The following is a 25710-nucleotide window of genomic DNA, read 5'->3' as shown; positions in this document are numbered from 1 at the left end:
TCCTTTCTGATTCATCGGACATATAGGATGACATAATCTATTTTAATATGGACCACTATTTTAAATAGAGAAATTATCTAAACAACCAGTGGTCGTATTCTGTACAGTTTTAATGCACTATTAAGGTAAGACCACACTGACCTATCTTATTAACTATATATTGACATTTTTTATTATACTAGTTGATTCTTTCTTGTCATTTTTGGTTTTGAACGAGTTGTGTTATTTTCAAACATTATAATATGGAACAACAGCACTGTAAATGCATTTGTAGACTAGCGATACTATTTACTATGATCAAAATGTAAGAATACGGAGATATCGTATGGTAGCTTTTATTTAGTACAGTTAATTGAACCATCTGTGTGGTATTCCCAACACGTTTTTTTTTTACATATTGACATATATTTTCCAGCTGTGATATGTATTTGTCAATTGCTTTTGCTGTAATAAAGCTCTTTTTGTTTGGTTTATTTTTTTTTCAGTTCGAGCGAAATGTACTAGGTCGCTTTTCACTCCCATATTAAAATAGATACAGTTTTGTTCGTTATTAGAAAAGGGGGACAAGATACTTAACCAGGAAATCAAATTGATAAAATGTCAACTGTTTCTATTGGTTGACAACTGTTCTCCACTCGTTCTATTGGTTGACAAGTTTAGTTATGTCAGGTTTTATGGACTTTCCCTTTTCCTTGGTATTTTTGTTATGACTTTTTTGCCTAGTGGATTAAACTCTCTGATAAGTGGTTAATGTTGGGGATGTGATACAGGAAGAACAGAGTTGTACTGGAAACGTGTTCATCAACTATTTCAACAATATGTTAAACAAATTCTGTACATAAATTTTATCATGGATATATATTTATAGAAATACATTACATTCAACATCTAACAGTCTTTGACCTCGTCATATAAAACTGAAAAGTTTATAAATGTTTTGTTTTCATCCTTTCCGGGCTTACTTAGCGTTTGAAATATAAGATTTAATATCATTCCTAAATTTATACGTCCCATAATGTGAACTTTACCTTCCTAATAACACACTTAAATGTTGTATTCTTATACATGTTATATGTATCGTGATTTTTTTCACACATTTATGACAATTGAATAAGGACATGTTTTTTCTGCTGTAAAAGCTGAAAAGTTTCTAATTGTTTTGTTTTAATCATTTCCGGGTTTATAAAACTTTTTTCGTATAACACTTATAAGACAGTGGAGAAGGATACATAGATCGAAAACAAACAGACAACACCATTGCTCACAAAAGGAAAAATGACAAACAGACAAAATGAAAGTACACAAGACACACCATAGAAAACTAAAAGAATAAAAAACACGAACCCCACCTAAAACTGGGAATGGTGTCAGGTGATTCGAAATGGTAAGCATATCTTGGAGTTGTTTTCTGATATACATATCTTTTTTTTTTTAACACTCTAATTGATTCTTTATTGCACATATTGCTGTTTAACAATTAAACTTGGTGTACAGCATTTCATCAAGTTTCCCTGTTAGATTACAACTGAATACCCAGGGATAATATTCAGTAAAATTAACTAATAAATTACATTGTTTTAATTCACACATTAAACTATTATTATATTTGTTACAATAGTCTTTTCTACATAACTTAAATTATCTTCAGATATATTCATATAAAAAATATCTACACACAATAATTGTTTTACGGAATTTGATCGTTCATCCGGAATGACTTTTTAGGTTCTTTTATTATTTAATCAAAGATAAATTGCGGTCAAGTGACCTCACACGACTTTTCTTATCCTCGTGTTTGGACAATATTTTTTGAAGTGTTTCGTGAATTTGGATTATTAATTTCGACGTGGTTTTAAAAGCTTGGAATACTATTGCGTAAAGGTAAGTTGGAGTGTAAATATATTTTTCATAGATGACATTCAATCTTTATTAAATTTGTTATTGATTTGACCTAGATAAGTATCGTGTCGTGACCTTTATAGTTTACCTGTATAAGTTTGTAAACAATACACACATATTTAGTGTACACGTGTCGAAGTACCTATATATTGACAAAGACACACACACACACCTACACACTAATATATCTGATTTACCCACATTATCATTCATACATTATAGTAATAATTACTGTACACACAAACTTCTGCGCTTACAGTCATTCTTGTTCATTGCCACATGATAAATTTTACAAACAAATTTCTTTCCATACCTTTCACACATACTCACACCTTAGGCATAGCACTTACAGATAATTACTTGCATAGTACATTTATAATAAAGGAAGAAAAAAAACACACATGCAATCACATACTCTAGATTTATAACATCTGTTTTTTTTTCTATACATGTCGCTTAAGTTAACTATAAAATGACTTCATTTTTATACTTCGAAATATTCAACACCTTTGTAAATAAACTACTGATCTCTGTATTGGTCATCCTATATAATTCTACAGTATTTTCTACCTCATATTCAAAAATTTTTAAGGTGTCTACTGCTTTGTTTTTTTTATTGGAAACATAATGTGATTTATAGACTGAAAAGAACATTAAGCTAAGCAAATGATTTAGCGCATAATATACATTGTCATGAATTTTGTATCCTATAACCAACGAATGAAGACTTATCACATGTTCGCCTATGAAGACTTTTTTGAGTAAAACTTTCATTGATTTCCAGAATGTTTTATGATATGAACATGTAATGAAAAAATGATTATAATTATCTATTTCATTGCAATATGAACACAAATTGTTTTGTGAAATTTTCCACTGAAAAAGCAACACCTCATTTGGCAAAATAAAGTGCATTAATTTCCACCTAAACATTTTTATTTTATTATCTTTAAGATATTCAAAATTAAATTTAATAGAGTCTTTAAATTCATTTATTAGTCTCCCTTTGCCTAAGACTCTTTCCCATTTGAAAAATCCTACTGGTATTTCTGTTTTTGACACACTTAATACTAAGTTGTATATGTTTTTAGCATTAATAGTTAGAACATCATTACAATCTCTAAGTTTAGTTTTTGTTCGGTTGATATGGACTTTTGTTTTGATTGATTCTTCTGATTTTAATTTGTCCGTCCATTGCTTTGGTATGGATTTTTTTAGTTTTGAGAATTCAGAAATCCAATTCCTTTTATTTCTTAATTTTGAAATAATCGTTTCTTCTGATATATTTCCTCTTTTATCTATTATGTCATTTATATATAGTATGTTACTATCAATCCAGTTATCAAAGAACAGACATTTTCCTTGAAATTTTATGAATTTGTTTCCCCATATAACTTGTTTTCTGATTTCTAAATAATTATTGATTTGATCATGATGTTTGTTTTCACAATTATTTACATTTATCCATGTTTTTATCATCTCTTGATAGAAGGTTGGTGTACTGTTCCATATGTTTTTATCTAGCAATTTTGTGTTATTCACATTCATCTTAAAAATAAGAAGGTTTTTTCCAAATTTATTAAAGTATAGTTTTGATAATACAGACCAATTTGCACTTTCTGATTTTAATATTTTTATAATCCATTTTAAATGTATAGATTTTATATAGGATTCTATATCAATCATTTTTAACCCCCCTTCTGCGAAGTTTTTTGTTATTATTGACCTTTTTATTTTATCTTTTCCTCCGTTCCAAATGAATTTATATAAGATTTTATTTATATTTTGTAGATTTTCTTTAGTAATGACACTATTAGTCGCAATGTAGGTTATATTTGGTAGAAGAAGAGCTTTTACTACTAATATTTTTCCAAGTATTGTTAACTTTCTTTTTGCCCATCTTTCTACAAGTTTCGTTAATTTGTCCAACACTTTTTCAATATTTAATGTTTGACACTCTTTTTTGTCATACCCAAAATATATTCCAAGGCTTTTGATTGGTTTGTCGGTCCAATTTATATTTTCATATTTATCTTTTGAACTTTTTAGTCGTCCTAACCATACCCCTTCAGTTTTATTTCTATTTAGCTTAAGCCCTGAAAAACTTCCAAATGTTTCAATTATACTGAGAGCTAAACTTATTTCTTTCCTTGACTGAAGAAAAAGTGTTGTATCATCAGCCAATTGACAAATTTTTAAATTACAAGATTTCCCATCTAATGTAATTTTTATACCTTTAAAATCTTTATTACTTCTAAGTCTTATTGCCATTAATTCTACTGTTATAACAAAAAGTAACGCTGAAATCGGACACCCTTGTCGTATCCCTCGAAATATTTTAAACGGACCTGAGACCCACCCGTTATTTAAGATACATCCCTTAATGTCGTTATACATAGTTTCCACCCATCTGATAAAGCTACTTTTAAATCCAAACCGTTTCAGTGTTTCCGTCATAAAAGTCCATTCTAGTGAGTCAAAAGCTTTACTAAAATCTAAGAAAAGGATTGCTCCTTCTATATTAAATTTCTCAGAATAATCTATTATATCTTGAATTTGTCTGATGTTAAAACCAATATATCTATTTTTAACATATCCTGTTTGATCTAGACTAATAATGGATGGTAGTACTTTTTTAAGTCTCTGAGCTAATACATAAGCTAATAGTTTAGTATCAATGTTTAATAAAGTTATGGGACGATAATTATCTAATGAAAGAGGATCATTTTTTTTAAAAATTAGTGAAATTGCACCTTTCTTTTGTGAGTTTGTAAGTTCTTTTTTTTCATAATTATAATTAAATACTTTGACAACAATATGTTTAAGGCTTGTCCAAAATTGCCTATAAAATTCCACTGTCAGTCCATCAAGACCAGGGGATTTATTAAGCTTCATTTTAAAAATTGCATCAGTGCATTCAATTTCTGTTACTTTCCCTTCACATTGATTACTATCGGAATCTTTAAGCGTTTTTGTTAATTTTGTTTCATTAATATATGTTTTAACTTCATTTTCACAAGGATTAGTAGACTCATAAAGTTTTTTGTAATATTTCACTTGTAGATTTAGAATTTCATCTTGATCAGTTGTTGGAATCCCATTTTCATCATATAGTTCAGTTATAATCTTTTTTGTTTGACGACTTTTTTCTAGTCCCAAAAAGTATGCACTATTTTTTTCCCCTTCTTCGAACCACTTTACCCTTGATCTTATTTTTTGACCTTTAATTTTGTCTTTATATAAACAATCTAGATCATTTTCCAAATTCTCAATTTCTTTTTGTAATATATGATTAACATCTGTACCATTATTTGCTTTATTATTGAGATCATTTAGTTGTTTTTCTAGGATATTTATTTTATCTTTTTTAAATTTGGCTTTTCTTTTACAATAGTCTAAACTTGCATCTCTTACCTCTATTTTCAAATTGTCCCATAGTATCCCTAAATCATCACAGTTAATTGATTCGTTTTCATATCTGTTTATTAATTTGTTTATTTCATTTACATAGTCATCATTATTTAAAACACTGGAGTTTAATTTCCAGTAGCCACGCCCCTTATTTCCTCTTTCAGTATTAATTTTCAAAGATACTGCATTATGGTCAGTTATTTTCTGTACTAGAGGTCTAATATCACAGCTTTTACAATTTTTTTGTACTTCTTTTGAAATCAGAAAGTAATCAATTCTGGTGGCTTCTGATCTATCTTTTCTACACCACGTGAATTGCCTTAGATTTTTATTTCTACTTCTCCAAATGTCTATCAATTTACATGATTTTATAAGCCCTTTTAAACCTGTTACTGGTTTATCAAATTTTTTAGAGGATTTAGTTTTATTTTTTGTATCAATTAATGACCAGATGTCGTTAAAATCTCCCCCAAGAATTGTTTGACCTAATCCATATTTATTTATATTTGATTTAACTGTTTTGAAAAAACTATTTCTTTCTCTTGATCTATTTGGAGCATAGATATTTACTAGCGTGTAAATGTTTTCATTTATTTCAATATTAATTAAAATAAATCTGCCATCAGAATCTTTATGCTCATCAATAATTTTAAAATTAATTCTATCTTTTATCCATATTGCTACTCCACGTGAATTACTGGTACCATCACTTCTGAAAATGTTTTTACCAAGTTCTTTAAACAAAGTATCTTCCATTTGTTTAGTAAAATGAGTTTCCTGTATAAAAATTATATCACATTTTTGTTGATTTGCCCAACTTACTATTTTATTTATTTTTTCAGGTTGCTGTAGGCCATTAGCATTGACCGTACAGATGTGCAAATAGTTTTTCATGGTGGTTTATAGTTGGATATTTTAAATTTCATACAATAGCATGGTGAGTTATCTTTCTTACCATTAATAATGAGGCATTTGGTATTGATTTTATTTATTATTATTTTGTTATTTCTTTTGACTGACTTAAAACTAAATTCTTTTAGTCTTGTTTCTTTCCAAGAAGAATTATTTATAGGACAGTTTACATTCTGATATAACATTTGTTTTACCTGAGAAATACCGTTATACGCCTCACTGATTACGATTGTTTTTTCAGATCGTGGGTATTTAAACGATGAATTTCGGTCTGTGTTTGTTTTTTTCTCAAATAATACCGCTTTGTTTACTATCTCTATGTTTATAGTCGGTGTATTCCTAAACAATATTTTTAGCAGTTTATTTTCCCGTACCGTAAAATGTATTATGTTATCGATCTTTTCCATAATTAGCATTGATAACCTATTCGCATGATGATTATATTCGTCAAGCATATGATGTTTGTTTTGCAATAGTTTTAGACTTTCGCTGTCCAGGTTCTCTCTACTTTTAGTTGTATACGTTCTATATTTTGACCTTAACGTTAAAGTATTTATAGAATTACTGGTCAAGGTTATTTCATCCGTTTTTGATGGAGACGTTTCAAGATGAATTAATATGTTTTCTGGATCAGGATATTTAGTAGCAGATGGTAAATACTTTAATTTAATATTATAGTAACATGACATAAATATTATCATGCACATATCTAGATTCTCTACTAGTACACAATAAAAAAAAATTCTACTTTATTAAATACACATACATTAATGTATTTTTTATTTTTATTTGTCTTTTTCTTTTTCAGGATAAAACTTTCATGAAGAACAGACCATTTATAATCTTCATTATTGGAATTGATTAGACTATCTGTCAGTCTGAATATTTTAAGTGGACAACCTTCATCAGCTGTGTCACATAACAACAAACATTTTGAGACATATCTCGAATAATATATACAGTTAAAAATAAATGAAATCAGTGCTATACATACTGTTTTGTGAAAAATATGATTGACAAAATGCATTTTTTTTATTTTTTTTTCATAATTTAAAATAAAAGAGTTCTATAGTCTTATATTTTGTATTTTGATTTAATAACAGCTATTAAATTAGCGTCTCTTTTTTGGCTTCTTAGCAGCCTCATCTCGTGTTGCGTCATGCAGATTCTCTGTTGGGGTTACTGGCGATTTTTCAATGTTCTTTGTTTTTGACTGTTTAGGTGTGCTATTTGTATTGTCACTCTGATCATTACTAGGTCTTGTTGTCAAATACCTCGAGATACCTGGTCTTCTGTCAACACTTTTATTGATTTTCTGTTTTTCCTTATGCTGTTGGGAATTGTCTTTTCCAGCGGACTTACTTTCCTGAGTACCAAGGTTCAAATGCGAATGTTCCGTGTCAATCTCTGACCTACTTCTACCCTTGGTATTCAGGAGAGGTTTTGTCGTGCATTTGGAATCGACATCACTATCCTGGAATGACTCATCATTATCTTCAGTTTGTTGATTGGTCTGTATATCATTTTCACTTTCATGGAAAATGTCTGAATTGCAGACACTCTCCATGTTGGTCATATATGTATTGCCTTCTTCCTCAACTTCAACATCAGAATGCTCTTCACACTCATATTGTCTATGTCCTAGCTGACCACATTTTTTACACTTCCATCCGTTTGGACAATTGTTTGCTGTGTGCCCTTCATCTAGACACTTACTACATTTCATATTAGGTCTGCTTGTAGATGCTTGGCCAAAATGGCTAATAGTAGCCCAATAATTGCCTATTTTCATCGACCTCGGCAGCGGCGGATCAAAAGGTTTGCATATGACTATCCTATCACCTGTTCTGCAGTTTGTTACTAGATTGTCAATTCTCAATCTTTCCCTAGAGTGAGTGATTATCTCACACTTGCTAACTGAGGTTTCAAGAGTTCTTAGGATTTGGTCGTCATCTGCTGATAGAGGAACATTTTTGACTCGTACCTTTATAGCATTTGGTTCTTCATTCATGGTTACTTTTGGGTTTCTCAAGTACAGGGTTATTGATTTTCTTCTGATGGTTAACCCCAATGACAGTAGTTCTTTTTTGTCTTGTTCATTGTCGAAATATATTCGCCAGATGCCTCGAACTCTCTGTAACCCAATTAAAGCTCTAACTGGTACCTGCTCTTCTATTGCTCGATATACCTCTATATTTAGTAGGAATGGGCGTTGACCTAAATGATTCATATCATGTTCACCAAATACATCTGTTTCGAGAAGAAATATTGGTTTGACATTACCAATCTTGCAGTCATCATTTTTGTTTTTGTATCTGTTTTCATCTCTAGCTGCTTCGGCATAAGAGGTGGCCATTTTGTTTTCTTCGTTTGGATTTTTTTTGTCTTTACACATCGATAAATACTAAACTATTTGTCCGTTTTTGAATGTTTTAGTCTCAAAAGGAATGTAAACATGTATTGCATACAGTTTTCAACAATTCATACCATACTATTAGCTGCAATCTTTCAAAAATTCACTTTTTTGCGGAGCTATGAAACACTAATCACCTTGGTTCAAGGGCCATAACTCCATCAGGATATTTGTACACACAATTTTTATGACAATTTTACACGGAACTGTTTCCTCCTGTTTGAAATGTAAAGGAAAGAAGATTTGGTCGATCGAGATAATTATGCCGGTAATATTTTCGTTTAGAAAAAGAGAAAGAAAACGATCAAACAAATAATTACTCACAAACGTTGTTGGACCAGCTTTCATTTTCTCTGCAGATGTTTGTGAGGTGCGTGGCTTCAGATAGGATAGACGTTCTTATTTGCCAGCTATAAAATAAGACTTTCCTTCTCTCCCATCTTCTTTTCGGAAAATGTCTGTATCGTCAGAAAAATAGCATTTTTTTCCACTCTCGTTCCGTAGGTTGATACAGTTTGATATGGTTACTATAAGGGGTTTCCCCGTCATGAATGTTCCTTAGCACCTGTCGTGTTGGTCATTTCAGATCAAAACTCACTGAATAGTGTGGAATTTTATTGATGTCATAAGTGAAGAAGAAAACAACGGTGGGTTAAACTAGAAAAGTGTTCATCAAACATTTCAACAACACTTTAAGCAAATTCTGTATATAAATGTCATCATAGAAATATGTATCAAAATATACTGTATTCAACACCCAGTGTCTATGCCATAGTTATATAACATCTGAAAAGTTTATAATTATTTTGTTTTTAATCTTTCTGGGCTTACTTCTTGTTTTAAAAAATAAGATCTAATATCATTCCTTAATATATACGTCCTATAGTGTGAGCTTCACCTTTCTTATTACACACTAAAATGTGTAATTGTTTTCTTATATGTATCGTTTTTTTTACACACATTTTAATATGAAATATGTATAAGGAAATGTTTTCTGCTTTATTTAATAGTGTTGTCGTGTGAAATCTATTTAGAAATGTATAAAGGAAAGTATGAAAAGATTCATAATTATTCAATATAAAAATAAAGCTATTTAGTATGAATAAAATAATATTTGAGTCAACGACAGACAGCATATTATCGATAAGGGCATATCGATTAATTCCTTATCGCCTTTTCCCCCAAAAAAGGAATACATAGAAAAGAAACAGCATTCTATGTGTTAACCAATCATCAGAAACAAATTCACTGAAAGCGATCTTAAATGCTTACTATATTGAAATATAACATGTCAGAGTTTTATATAGAAGCGCACAGCTCACATCAAAATATCTATTGCTTCGCTGAAAGGTATACTTCAAGACGAACAGCTTCATAAACAATAAAGGTAAAATAATTTCTAATGTTAAAATAATAGTAAAATTCTTAATTTGGTGTTGCTAATTGTAATGAATTAAATTGATCATGACTAAAAAAATATTTTTAGAAAACAGATAATTTCAAAATTCTCTCGATAAATTGTAGATGACATATGGAAGTGTGTCCATCTTGACAATCTGTCGTTAATTAAGTAAAAAAAACCACATTAAATAAACGACACATGATTTGGAAATCAAAATATGTTTACTGAAATCAAAATATGTTCACTACTTTAAGTCCATTCATTTGATGTTTTTGTGCCTTCAATTTTGACAATTGATAAGAGACTTTCCGTTCGAATTTTTTTTAGACTTTGATATTTTTTAAAATTACTTTTTTGTAGACCTAAGATGTGTTTTGGGGTTGCTTTCTGGTTGTTAATAATTGAATAATAAAATTGAGAATGGAAATGGGGAATGTGTCAAAGAGACAACAACCCGACCGTAGAAAAAAACAACAACAGAAGGTCACCAACAGGTCTTCAATGTAGCGAGAAATTCCCGCACCAGGAGGCGTCCTTCAACTGGCCCCTAAACAAATATATACTAGTTCAGTAATATTGAACGCCATACTAATTTCCAAATTGTACACAAGAAACTAAAATTATAATAATACAAGACTAACAAAGGCCAGAGGCTCCTGACTTGGGACAGGCGCAAAAATGCGGCGGAGTTAAATATGTTTTTGATATCTCAACCCCCCCTATACCTCTAGCTAATGTAGAAAAGTAAACACATAACAATACGCACATTAAAATTCAGTTCAAGAGAAGTCCGAGTCTGATGTCAGAAGAAGTAACCACAGAAAATAAACAAAATAACAATAATACATAAATGACAACAGACTACTAGCAGTTAACTGACATGCCAGCTCCAGACTTCAATTAAACTGACTGAAAGATTATGATTTCATCATATGAGCATCAGGCACAATCCTTCCCGTTAGGGGTTTAGTATCATACCATCATAAAATATATGAGAATAACATAACCCGAGTCATGCCAACAACTGGTTTTTGAATAAATGTGTTTAGTTCCGACGCAAAGACCCTTTAAGTGAATCAATATTAACTCCAAAATATGCAATCTTTAATGACCTGACAACAGTATCGTAACTATATCCCTTCTTAATAAGTCTATTCAAAGGTTTTGTTTGTTACTGACACCTTTGTGCTTTATAAAAAATATTTCCATAAAAAATTGGATGTGAAAAACCTTAACGTATAAGAAGTCTGCATGTTGAGCTATATTTACGAATGATGTCCTTATACCGATGATAAAATTTAGTAAATGTTTTGACTAGTTTGTGATATCGAAAACCCTGGTGTAATAGTTTTTCAGTAATACATAAATTTCTTTCGTTAAAATCTAAAACATTGTTGCATACACGAGCGAATCGTACAAGTTTGGATATATAAACACCATGAGATGGTGACAAGGGAACATCACCATATAAAAATGGATAATTAACGATAGGAAATGAAAAATTATCTCTTTTATCATACATTTTAGTATTACACTTTCCGTTAGTGATATAGATATCAAGATCGAGGAAAGGGTCAGTGGTCATTGTTAGTATTGTGAACAACACTTCACTTTTTAGACAAATTTTAGGAGGTCATTTTTACTATTTTTATAATTATTTTTTTCATTGTCGCTACAATTCTTTTGCAACATTTTACCATCCACATTCCAATCAGTATGTGCTACTTCTGCCTTCTCGTCCGACATCGGTGACAAGGAATCGTGTAAAGATATTTGTTATATACAATCTACGTTATAGTTAATTTTTAAGACAGGTCTTGCTAGAAGTATTTGTCTCGGATATATATGAAATAATCATTGATTAAAATACTAACCGAAAAAAAAGCAGGAATAACTTTTTTATTTGCTTTCAATTCGTTTGAACAGTTACACAAAAGTTTCCGACATTGAACTTAGTTTCTCAATACTTATGATAAGTGGTTGCCATTTTGATCTCCACTTATATCTTACATTTCCCCCCCTAAGCTTTAGATAAGCGTGTTTGGTGCAATTCGTCTATAACTACACCTGCTTTTGAAGGAAACAGTATTATTCAATAAACTGATACAATACTAGGAAAACCGACTTACAGATTCTATTATAGGTTAAAAATACGACTATACAATCATTAAAACTATTTAGTAATATAAGCATTCATAGAAAAAGAATGTAAAATGAGAACGGAAGAAAAAAGCACTGATCAATAGAGATACATATTAAATAATTTGTTGAGTTGACTTTGAAAAACTTACAAAATATCACGTTCGCCGGCAAATGAGTGCGCTTTGATTTACCCGGCACACTTGTGCTCTTACATTTAAAACGCATTACGTGAAAAATTATGAATAAGAGTTTAATCACGACACTTAAACATGTCCTACGTAAAATAATACCTAAATTGATCACCTCATTGAGTAAGTAATTAAAAGATGTTGTAAGTACGGTAGTATTATCATACTGTGCATATTGATTTCAAGTGGATGAGTTCCTGTTAGGAAGGTCATTGAAATCATGTTTATATCCACGATATATGTATAATTTAGAGTACTTTAGTTCACTTATGAAACACGTATCGCCAATACTATTTAAAAGTGAGTATCAGTATCGTTTAAGTTTTAAGTTGTCAAATGTCTGGTTTTTTTGGGCAATCTATAACTGTAGGTTCAACCCGTCATTTGTTTCCTAAAAACTCCTGTTCGAAGTGACGAAAAAATAACTCATCAAAGATACCAGGATAAGAATTTTATATTCACACGTCTACAAAAGACTCATCAGTGACGCTCGAATAAAAAAAAAATGTTTGAAAGGCGAAACAAAGCTCGAAGTTGAAGAGCATTGAAGACCAAAAATTCCTAAAAGTTTGGCCGAATACAGCGGACTACTAAAGGTAATTTATTCCTGTGGTATAAAAGCCTTGGTATTTCAAAAAGTATTTCAAAGTTTTGTTAACAGCTAATTTATTATTATGAACATATCAATGATAACTCAAGTCAACATAGAAGTGCTGATTACTTGACTGGTGATACCTTCGAGGAAAAAATCTCCACCAGCAGTGGCATCGACCCAGTGGTTGTAAATAAACTCATCATAGATACCATGATTAAAACAGTTGTTTTCAAATAGTCCGTTCTTATTGATGATGGCGTTTGTTTTGTAGCTGTTCTGAATTTCTGTATTCCGTTGTTTTTCTGTTATAGTCGAAGTGTTTCCCTATGATTTGTTTTTAATAAATCGATTTGTGAGTTTTGAACAGCAGTAAACTACTGTTTCCTTAATTTTCAAATCACTATAGTAGTCAGTGCACTATTCTTAAGATGAATTTGAAATATATGAAAATATGTGTGTTACGAGACTGTATATGTATATTGTTCCCGTTGACAAAATATTTCAAATACATACATACATAATTGGCAAGATAATAACACAATGTTGATTGCTGTACCTCAATTGTTGACATTTTTGGGTCTAATGTCTTTTTTTTTAACATATTCTTGTCCATGTGAGGATTTCTATGCGACTGTAACATAAGTGAGAGGGATAGGTTTAGCTAGCTATAAAACCATGTTTAATGCATCATTTTTTTTGTAAAAGGAAATACCCAAACAGAGATATCATTCGTTTGCGCTTTTAAGTATTGCCATTTGACGGAGAATTCTCCTTTGAAATCGTCAATTCAGTTATTTTCTTTTTTCACAGTATCAATGTGCAGTAAATTAATTAAAAAAACCACGGATTTATATATACACGCACAAAATTTATAATTTTCAGAGCGACGAACTTTCGGTACAAGTGAAAACATTAAGATGCCATCCATTTCAAAACTAAACTTCCTCTGTATAGGTTTGCTATTTGGTTTTGATCCCCAACTATCAAAAAGGAATTTCTCAAAATAAATCAGATTTAATAACGATTTATCTACAATTGATTGTGATTTAAAGTCTTCAATGGATCATGTGCTTCCTTATCTTCGAAAATCAGTATGTCATCGACTGGGCTTAACAGATGCAAAGTTTGAGACAATGTTAAGTCGACATATTGGCTAAATTAGAAAGACTACATTTTGGATAAATTAGAAAGACTACATTTTGGCTAAATTAGAAAGACTACATTTTGGCTAAATTAGAAAGACTACATTTTGGCTAATTCTCCCATATTACATAATAACCTTAGCGTACAAAAATACGTCTTAAGCTATTTATGTTTTTTGTTACAATTATATTTAGTCCAAAATGACATGAACCCGTTTAATATACCCGTTTAAAGTCTGTTTATGTTGCAGACCTTTGTTTTAAAATAAAGCGAGTCTATTATATACTAGCTGAGTTGAAGAATAGATATCTTTTGACACATAAAAGGGTTGCAAGAAACAATTACTACAGATGTATAATTCTTTGTCTATCTGGTCCTCGTTAAATTATTCACTCCAAATACTGTCAAGTATGTATTAATTGATAGAAAGTTGTCTTTTCTTTATTTAATTTATATTTCTAACCTAACCACATATTAATATAGATAAATTTAACATGTGCATGTAATTTGGTAATGAACTTTCTGTTTTGAATTTTCCTTGGAGATCGGTATAACTGTTATTTTACCTTTTTTTTTTATTAATCAGCCTTAATGTAAACTTGATTCCAAATTCCGAATAAAACAGTGGTTTAGGCAAAATTATTTGGGCCCATTTATGTTTACCCAATACTGTATTAAAAACTCCTGTTTATGTTTTGATTCTACCAGTTCTGACCTTAAGTGATCCTGACAGAGGTTAATCCTGAATAAAACAGAAATTTACCTTTGTTTTGAAATATAACTTTTCAGGCTGTACTGTTCTTTATTCCTGAACAAATGATATTAATTTCAATGTTGTGGTTGGTAAGAAGTGTCCATATAATATTTCATAACATGTTTTCATTTCATAACTAGTTAGCTGACTGACATGTTAAGTTTATAAAACTAAAGTTTTGTTCTGAATATTTGAGATGACAACTATCCAGGTATTCATAAACATATTATAGATATAGACCAAGGCTCCAGCTGCAAATACAGTAAATTACTATTCATTTTGCATGAATGTTTTTTATATACCTATGCTTTGTTGATTAAAATTCTGTTTATTTTTTTTTTCAGACCAAGAATCCATTGTTCTGCGTACATAAATCACATATTCCTTTGCGATATTTTAAGTGCCAATCTAACATATAAGATAAAATGAAGCTCATCACTTTCAGTCTGCTGTGTGTAGTTTTGTTTTCACCTACTGAAATCCAAAGTCAAGGTTTGTACCTTTTTTTGTTTTGTTTCAATAAAAATGAACTGCATGCATTTATCAAAATTCCTTTTATCAATTGCGTCAATTTAAAATATTTACTGTAGAAGTATAAGTATTATCGTTTAGCAAAATATTTGCATTAAACTGAACAGTGGTTGTGTATCACACCCTTTTCTGCCTTTTCGTGGTGTGTTGTCTTTTTACCATCTTCAGTTTTTGCTACATACACATAGTTACTCATAGTTACGATACTGGTGTCAGGTCATCAACCATTGCATATTTTGGCGTTAATATTGATTTACTTATATGGTCTTTGCATCGGAACTAAACAAATGTATTTAAAAACCAGTTATTGGCATGACACGGGTTATGTTCTTTTCATATAAGTTATGATGGTATGATACTAAACCCCTCACGGGGAGGATTTTGCCTGATATTCATATGATGAAGACATAGTTTTTCAATCAGTTTAACTGAAGTCTGGAGATGGCATGTCAGGTAACTGCTTGTATTCGATGGATTATGGATTATTGTATTTTTTTTAATTTTCTTTGGTTACTTCTTCTGACATTAGACTCGGAATTCTCTTGAACAGAATTTTAATGTGCGTATTGTTTATTTTTCTGCATTAGCTAGAGGTAGGGGGGGGGGGGTGAGATCTCCCAAACATGTTTTACCCCGCTGCATTTTTGCGCCTTTCCCAAGTCAGGAGCCTCTGTTAGTCTTGTATTATTTTAACTTTTAGTTTCTTGTGTACAATTTGGAGTTTAGGATGGCGTTCATTATAACTGAACTAGTATATATTTGTTTAGGGGCCAGCTGAAGGACGCCTCCGGGTGGGAGAATTCTCTTTGCATTGAAGACCTGTTGGTGACCTTCTGCTGTTGTCTGCTCTATGGCCGGTCTGTTGTCTCTTTGGCACATTCCCCATTTCCATTCTCAATTGTAAATGTATATAACTAAGAAAATTCTTTTCATAATAAATGTATTCACACTATATAAAGCTTACACACATTTGAATGTTCGGTTTCATATCTTTTAAAGTTGAAGAAAATATAAGATTTATCTGTCGTCTATCCATTGCAATATATTTTTGTTCATTCCGCTCAAATGATCTTTAAGTTGTAATGTCTAAACGTTTATCTATTGGAAGTTCATTTCACATGTGTGATTCAAATTTTTCAGTGCCTGGTACTGGTTCTGATCTATGCATGGGTTATAGTGATTGTACAACATCATGTCCTGAAGCAAGTTTAAAAAATTGTAAGGATCCACAAAGGTATATAAATGGCGTGTGCAAAAGAAATACTGGAGGATGCATTTGTCAACCAGGTCTAGTAGGAGCAACGTGCAATAGTTGTAAGTACAAACAATTATAAACGTAACAAAAAAATCATAATTTTAGTGTTTGTTTAGGCATTGGTATCTTTAAATGATTAGATTCAACAATACGCGTTGACAATACGCTTATTTTGTTGAAAAACAGAAAAATATTTTGCCTTCAAGGAATTTTCAATAACAAATGTGTTTACCATTTTATGTACAACTAATTAAGCTTCATTCTTGTTCCGTTACTTCAATAGACATGTTTAAGGTTTATTTATCGAGGAAAAGAAAGTTTTGTAACCATGAACACATCTATAGTATATATTGTGATTCATTGTGATTATATTAATCAAATACTTAAGGTAAAATAATTTATACAGATTGTGTTCCCGGCAAATATGGAATTGCATGCAAAAAGCAGTGTAGCAGCTGTGACAACAAAGTTTGTGATAAAGCTACTGGATGTCCAGGTAAAGAGTAGATTATTTTTTAGAGTTGATCGATATACAAGTTTGTTTAGCATTACTGTTAAAATTCAAAAAAACAACAACTGTACAATCAAAGTTTGTTCAGTGTTCCCCAGTTCAAGCAGTAGCTGTGTCTTAAATCATTCACTAAAGTACAAATTGTAGATAAGGCGAAAGTTTTAATGAATGTTCAATACCCCTTTGTCCTGTTTGATGCTTGCAGCCCTTTAAAGACGTATAAATAATTGAAGGAATACGAATAAGTCAAGCTGGAATAATAATTTTATAAATAGATAGGAATTAAAAGATGTCACTGTTTAATGCCCTTTTGAACATAAATTTTATCAAACTGATGGCTGCTTTATAGTTTTTATCTCCAGTTAACTAAAACATAAATTATACATGTACTAGATACGGAATGCAGAATGTAAAAGAATGCAAAGTTTTTAAATCTACGCCCTGTTTGAAGTTATAGTAGACTTTTTGCTACAAAAAACTTTTAGTGTACCATAGGACCTATACCGATTGTAGAAAGGGACACACTTAAGCCGAGCAGTATCCTCAAATAAATAAAGAAGACGAAAGATGTTTATTTAAAGATCCAGAAATAATATCTGAAAGCACGAAGTTTATAAATAATTTATTATGTATATAGTTAATGAAAGTATATTTCACGATAACCCCCCAACACACTATATATATAGTTGCTTTGGTTATTGATGCAATGTTAATACATTGACATGCTGTGGTATTTAAAGTGCATGTACAACTTGCGCTGCTTATGTGCATCGTCTCTGATCCATGTCCGTGCTTCATTCGTACAAAAGTTCTCATTATAAATTTTGCGTGTTTAACCAATCAATGCATAGTTTTATTCAAAAAGTACAAATAACTATTCCTATAGATCTGCATCAATTTAAGCTATCCAATACGGCTTATTGCAAATAAAGGCATGAAAAGAAAAACAAAACTGAAAAAAACTGAAAGAAAAATGAGAAATTCTAAAAAATCATTTTTTTTGCAGATGTTCCTACCACTAGACGCATTGCTTCATCACCCACATCAACAGTAAGACGGCTTACAAGTTCTTCTTCTACAACTAAGTTTACACGACAGCCACTAACTACAAAGTTTACTGAACACTCTACATCAACAAGGCTTACAAAGCAGCCACCAACAATAAAGTTTACTAAACAACAACCAATTACTTATGACAGAGACACGACAATTAAAACGTCCACTGTATTGTCAACTAAGAACTTGACACACGATGTAGAAATTAACGAAAATGATGAGCCCGGATTTCCAATGTCAACACAAGTTCTAATTATCATTATAGTATCCACTGTAATTGTTATCGTGGGTGTTATAAGCCTGTGTTTGATTGTTAGAAAATACAAATGGAACAAATCGTAAGTAAAGTTTTGTATACAAGTATATTATATATTGCATTCAAGTGCTCACCATCTTTGTAATGCAATATTTACACCATGAGGTTATCGGTAAAATTGTAAAAACAATCTTTATACTACGCAAACATACTCGACTTTGCAGACAAGAGTCCAAACACATTTGATACCCGTTGTTTGGATCATTAAAATTAAACTGCGGTTGCAAGTTTCATTCCATTCGATATAGCCATTATCTATGAAAAGAGGAACGCATTATGGTTGTGATAAACGGTACATATGCGTGGCAATTTATAAATCTCACAATCCTGACGTCCAACCTGATCATGTTGCTGTTCGTAAAACTTATATATTGATAACTTAACTTTGCCATTTGGAACCTATCATGCAGAAGCTTCAGTTTTTGTAGCAACTCTCCATCAAGAAAGTCACGACAGATAACTCTAGCCTTTAAATATTATACAAGGGGTCTATACGCTATGTTCAGATTGTAAGAGTATAAGACAGTTTTGATATATAAATGGAACACAGAATACCAAAGATCATCCACCAATACGACGAAATCAGGACTCCTAAAACAAGATTTCGTTGTAATTGGCCTGGAACAAAAATATGAAGATATAAAGGTGTCTCACCAGTTTATTTACAGAACACACAGTATGGACAAACAATAAAAGATTATAGGAGTATAGTTGCTTTTCTTGTTGAAGTGACTGTTTCGATCTTTTCTTTTTTTACTATAATATAATATGCAGTACTATGTGTCATTGATATACATATTTTTTCTCCACAGTATAACCAAGCACTTAGAAAGAGAACAAGACAATAGTAAGTAAAACGCAGTACCCGGAAAATATTACATAAGATCATGATGTACAGTGCTATTATGATTTTGTTTTAAAAGCCAGCAGAATTAAATTAGAAATTTCAAAAACAAATATGATTCATAGTTCTGATTAATAATTCAGTTTTAACTTATTTCATTTCCTTTTATGTAATTTTATAAACTGAGGAAAGTATACTCGACATATTAACGTTTACGTATTATTAGCTCACCTGGCCCGAAGGGCCAAGTGAGCTTTTCCCATCACTTTGCGTCCTGCTTCAATCGTCGTCCGTCGTCGTCGTCCGTCGTCGTTAACTTTTACAAAAACCTTCTCCTCTGAAACTACTGGGCCAAATCAAATCAAACTTGGCTACAATCATCATTGGGGTATCTAGTGACCCGGTCAACCAACCAAGACGGCGGCCATGGCTTAAAATAGAACATTGGGGTAAAATGCAGTTTTTGGCTTATAACTAAAAAACCAAAGCATTTAGAGCAAATCTGGCATGGATTTAAATTGTTTATCAGGTCAAGATCTATCTGCACTGCAAATTTCAGATGAATCCAACAACCTGTTGTTGGGTTGCTGCCCCTGAATTGGTAATTTTAAGGAAATTTTGCTGTTTTTGGTTATTATCTTGAATACTATTATAGATAGAGATAAACAGTAAACAGCAATAATGTTTAGCAAAGTAAGATTTACAAATAAGTCAACACGACCGATATGGACAGTTGACCCCTTTAGGAGTTATTGCCCTTTATAGTATTTTTTTTGCATTTTTCATAATTTTTTTTAGATTTTTAGAAAATATTTTCCACTGTAATTACTGGGCCAAGTTCATTATAGATAGAGATAATTGTAGCAACAAGAATGTTCAGTAAAGTAAGATCTACAAACACATCAAAATCATCAAAACATCAATTTTGTTATGAATTTATCTGTCCATTGTTTAATATGCACATAAACCAAGGTGAGCGACACAGGCTCTTGAGAGCCTCTAGTTTTTCAATGAATAATGATTTTTCTAGTATATAAAAGAACGAGTTCAAATAAAAGAAATTTACATTTCAGGTGTAACCCAGTTATTTTCAGACGGAACCAGAACTAGAAGTGGAAATGACTATGAAGGCATTGATACAAGATTTGGTTAGTAACAATTGATAATCGTTATTTTCTAAACATATTTTTTCCTCGAAAGAGAAATGTCCAATTCGACTTTGGGCCCGGTTGGTTCTTACATGAACAAAACAATGGACGATTCACACTCTTCATAAGCACATAAAATAATCCCCAGTTTTGGTAAAGTTTGTGCTGCTCAGTCTTTAGTTTTTAAACTTTTATGTGAAATGTTATTCGATGTTCATAGTTTTTTTGCCATATCATTGTAAGTTCACATGTGTCATTATTAATGACAGAAGAAGATATAAGTTAACATTCTATATGTTCTAACTCAGTATCATACATTCCGTGTTTGGACTCACTTGAATGAGGGATTTTGAGCCATAGTACATCATCAAAACAAATGACAGGTACTTGAAAATGGTTTAAAAGAATTTTTCATCTGCATGTTTGACTACAAAATTGTCCGTTAGATTGACAAAGATTATGTCCGTGAAAGAGAGTCTTCAGAAATACTGTTAAACTGTTTACTTGCGTGCGCAGTGGTATTAACAATATTTTGATTCTAAAAACAATTGAAAAGTCGTTTTAAAGAAATAAGTCACCATGTTATTCAACGTAAAAGCGGTAGAATACCCTATACGTTTATTACTTTGGGATTCCAAACGGCAGATTTGATTAATAGTGAACGAAAAGGCAAAACATGCTACACAACAGAACATGTGATCGGTATGCTGAAATTTTTAATTGACAACATATTTGTTAAATTTGAAACAAAACGATTGATTTCCTTTAGGGAGTTATTGTGTGCCACTCCTTGTCGACCTTTTTTTCGTTTCATATGAGTCTGAGTTCCTACAGGAAGATTTCCTAGCCCAAGAGCTTACAGCTGCTACTCACACTTTGTAAAACGTCATTAGTGTATGAGCAAAGAATTGATGCATCAAGGAACTCTCATTCTTTTTATTAAACAGTTCACCGAAAGATACCGAAACATTGTTGATAAATATTCTGTATCAACTTTACAAAAAAATACACGATGGTCTTGGACTACAACTTATCGCTATTTATTCCATTCCGGATAAGTTCTAAAATTTCACAACTTTTTCATCCAGTTGAAGCTATATGGGACCCTGTTTAAACAATTCACCATGCATGATACTTTTTAATGAGACCTGTTTAAACTATCGTAAATACTTCAAACAAAATATTTGTTTACTTCAATTTTAATTTCGAAAAAAGTGGACCATACTATATCAAAGTTTCTTGATGATCACTTTCTAAATTTTTTTCTCCCTCAGCTCACTACTGATGACCTCTTTTTTTCGGCCGGTGACCCAAACAGGAAGTTGTATAAATTACCGTTTTTCCCAGAATGGACTAAATAGCGACAAGGTGTATATAGATATTAGGTCCTGAAGCTATTTATCATAATAATAACATGCACTAGTATTCTTGGATTGTCTTTGTAAATTATTTCTTTTGTTGTTTTTTGCATTTTCCACGGAGTTCAGTATTTTTTTATGTAACTTTTTTGGTCATTTCCATTTGACGTGGCTCTGAACCTATGTACTTTGCCTTTATGCTGTTTTGTTTATCTTTGTTGACATATTTGCTTATTTTCTTTTAGTGATAACGATTATAACACAACGTGGACTGCTGTACCCTTATATTTGATACTTTTACATAGTATGTCTGTTTGTTTTGTCAATATAATATAAACATAATATGCCAATGTCATGCATGTGAGAGATTAACTAGATTTAAAAAATAATTTTCAATCCACCATTTTCTACATAAGGAAATGCTTGTACCAAGTCAGGAATATGACAATTGTCATCCATTCGTATGTTGTCATTAAGTTTTTGATTTTCCATTTGCTAAGGGACTTTCCGTTTAGAATTTTCCTTGTAGTACTATATTTTTCTTTTGATTTACGACTGTCTTTTAGAAGCTTTTGTAGAAACTCTGCTTGAAATGCAAAAGTATCAAAACAAACTTATCATTGGAGTTACACAATTTTAAAAGTACCCATTTAGCTGTCTTTTTAAATATCAATCTAAAAAACTCAACAAATATGTTACCAGAAAAAAGACAACATCTAGTGGATATATAATCTTTGGCATATTTGTTTTGTTTTGTTTTGTTTTGTTTTGTTTTGTTGTTTTGTTATGTTTCTTTTGCGTTCTTCCTTGGTACTCTTTTTACATGACTACGCATGACTACACATTAAAAAGTCTTAAACTTATACTTATACATTACATTTTCTCTTAAATTTTAAAATAAATTCTTACATTGCCATGAAAGTAACCCACTAATTTACTCTTCCATATTCCTAAGTCCCTTTTTAAAGTATTGAAATTGATGTTGAAATATCAGATGTAAAGATTTAGTTGGACAATTAAGTTAAATCTTTATTTTTTAAAGTCTTATGAATTTATAAGCTTTTTTAAAATTGTTATTATGATTCGAAATTTTGTATTTGACGTTCATCCCGTATCTACATTATTTCATAATTGTTCTTGCATTCATAATATAACAGCTGTTACAGCAGGTACAATTACAATTATATCCAGTTGATAAACATTGTTAATATTGAAACTATTAAGAAACCGAGGTCCAAATTCTAAAAAATTAACCAAGAATAAATTTGACTCATAATTTTAAGGTTCCTTTGTACATATAACTCTTTAGTTCTTTGTTTTAAAACTTTGCTTTCAAGTATCAATTCAGAAAAGCTCTTCCGATGCTGCAATTTTTATAAGTTTTATTTTTTATAATGTAGAAAATACAGAAAACATTCAGGTTGACAACACCCAGGATCAGGTTGTAAATGGTTATTTATACGTTGATACTAACTTTGAAAATAACACATCAACTGCTGAATCTAACAATCAACCGATTACTATCGATAATTACACGGAAATAAGAGATGCAGATCTTAATCGAACAGTAGAAGGTAATATTCAATGTCACTACTCTGTAATGCCAATAAAAAACTAATATTAAAACTGAAAAGAGCAATTTAAGAGAATCTAGTATTAAAACGAAATGGATAAAATCTCATGCTATAGAAGAAAAAAACATCTTGAAGATATACTAAGTTAACATTTCGCATATGTATTATTTGTAGCCGTAAAACGGTAAATTGTACAAAGATTGTCATTACCGAACTTAATCCCTCAAACCACTACAGAAAGATTCAATAAAAACGACCAAAAGCCTAAGAAATTAACAACACGCATGTTGTAAATAAAATGCATCTATTATTGACACTAGTTTACAGAATCTTAGCAGAAGTGACATTTTTATCACCGACAAACGTGAAATGTCTCTGAGGTTGTATTTTTTTGTTTTTGTTTAATCTTTTACTGTCTAGTTGTCGTAAATTAAAATATGTCGGGGAAAATCCGCATATAAAAATATAAAATAATTTACAACTATACATTAGCAGACTAAGTACTTTGACTATGACAGCATTCTTTGTTACGTTGGAGTGTTTCATTGCTTTTTACTTTAATCGTTGCTTGTCGAAATAATTAAAGATTTACATGCAGTGTTCACATAGATTAATAAATTGAAGAGCAACTTAAGGTGGCTATCCATTTTCGGGTAGGATGTTTGTATTTGTCTTTAATTGCATTGTGGCATTTATCAATTAAAAAATGGTATTTATATGTGATCTAAACCAAACTTATCTAATAACAGGCGCGGAGCAAAGCTTGTTTAATCGTCATATTAAGTTTAGTCGTAAACCAGATTTGTATCACGTAAAATCGACCAAGAAGAGACAAACCAACTAAACAATGAGAGAATCACATGAACTCAATCTAGACTGGGTACGTCAAGGGACATGGTAAAATAAATAACAAGTTCATTGCTCTATTTTAGGAAACGCTCAAGTTGAACGCTCATCAGAACAGATCGTGAGTAGTTATTCGTACATTGATATCAACCTGGAAAAGGAGCCACAAAATTCCAAAAGAAATGATCAGGTTTTGACTATTGACAATTACGTGGAAATCAGAGATGAAGATCTTAATCAAGCAACGGAAGTCAGTATGACGCAATCTTATATGTCACCTAATGACGTCACTGAAATACCACCATTCTTCAAACCAGCCAATGCATATACAGTCGTGTCTGATCTTCGACAGATCATAAGTGGTATATCAGATATTCCAAAAATATTGAACAAACAAGAAGAAGTATACAATATTCTTAACCGGACACCAAAACAAGCCAGGCATTTCGATACTAACTATGACCATGTAACACCAAACGACGAATTATACAATGACTTGGATTTTACTTTAAAGTGAGATGCTTTGATAACTATGTGATATAATAGTATTGTTATTTTATACTGCCCTTGAAATATAAGACAGAAGACACAATCACATTTGTCTGGCATTTAAACTATATTGAAACCTTTAAAAATTAATCAGATAAAGTATGAAACAACCACTGATATTGTTTGTTGCCTTGGGCAGCAATTTGAATTTTCTGTCGTATCCAGATTGTCTTAATCTCAATGAGCAGTATATAAACATAATTAGTTCATTGAAATATAAAAAAGAATATTCAAATGTTTTCATAAATGATATCAGATATGTTTCTTATGTCGTAACTACAATTCACTTCCCTTTTCTCCACGAATGTGACCTAACAAATTAAACTATTAACCGGTTTTGTAATAACACGAGCAACACGACGCGTGCCACATGTGGAGAAAGATCTGCTTACCCTTACGCCTGAGATCACCCCCAGTTTTTGGTGGGGTTCGTGTTATTTAGTCTTTCTATGTTGCGTCGTTTTAACTATTATTTGTAGGTTTGTCTTTTTATTTTTAGCCATGGCTTTGTCAGTTTATTTTCAATTTATGAGTTTGACTGTTCCTCTGGTATATTTCGTCCCTCTTTCTAAAAGTTGGCAATTATCGTGTAGTAGCAAAACAAAAACATGCACAAGTCACCTAAAAATCCATTGAACTGCTAATATGCAACTGTGTTCGTTTTGGAATTTTGGGTCCTCAATGCTCTTCAACTTTGTATTTCTTTGGCTTTACAACTATTTTGATATGAGCGTCACTGATGAGTCTTATGTAGACGAAACGTGCGTCTGGCGTACTAAATTATAGTCCTGGTACCTTTGATAACTATTTACACTACTGGGTCGATGCCACTGCTGGTGGACGTTTCGTCTCCGAGGGTATCA

The 25710-nt window shown here is 31.3% G+C and overlaps 1 protein-coding gene across 1 annotated transcript; it reads left to right on the top strand.

The window, feature by feature from the left end:
* LOC134684325 (uncharacterized) lies at positions 1-24961 on the top strand. The gene is made up of 9 exons (XM_063543613.1): positions 1-125; positions 15204-15351; positions 16531-16704; positions 17052-17141; positions 18163-18550; positions 19341-19375; positions 20446-20520; positions 23279-23452; positions 24385-24961. Exons 2-9 carry the CDS (start codon positions 15285-15287, stop codon positions 24813-24815), a joined length of 1434 nt encoding a protein of 477 aa, XP_063399683.1. The 5' UTR covers positions 1-125; positions 15204-15284; the 3' UTR covers positions 24816-24961.
* Positions 24962-25710: the final 749 nt, after the last annotated feature.

The sequence above is a fragment of the Mytilus trossulus genome, chromosome 9 (assembly GCF_036588685.1).
Source record: "Mytilus trossulus isolate FHL-02 chromosome 9, PNRI_Mtr1.1.1.hap1, whole genome shotgun sequence".
In the NCBI taxonomy this organism is placed as follows: domain Eukaryota; kingdom Metazoa; phylum Mollusca; class Bivalvia; order Mytilida; family Mytilidae; genus Mytilus; species Mytilus trossulus.
The sequence above is the reverse complement of the archived record's forward strand: the minus strand, read 5'-3'. Positions and strand labels throughout refer to the sequence as shown.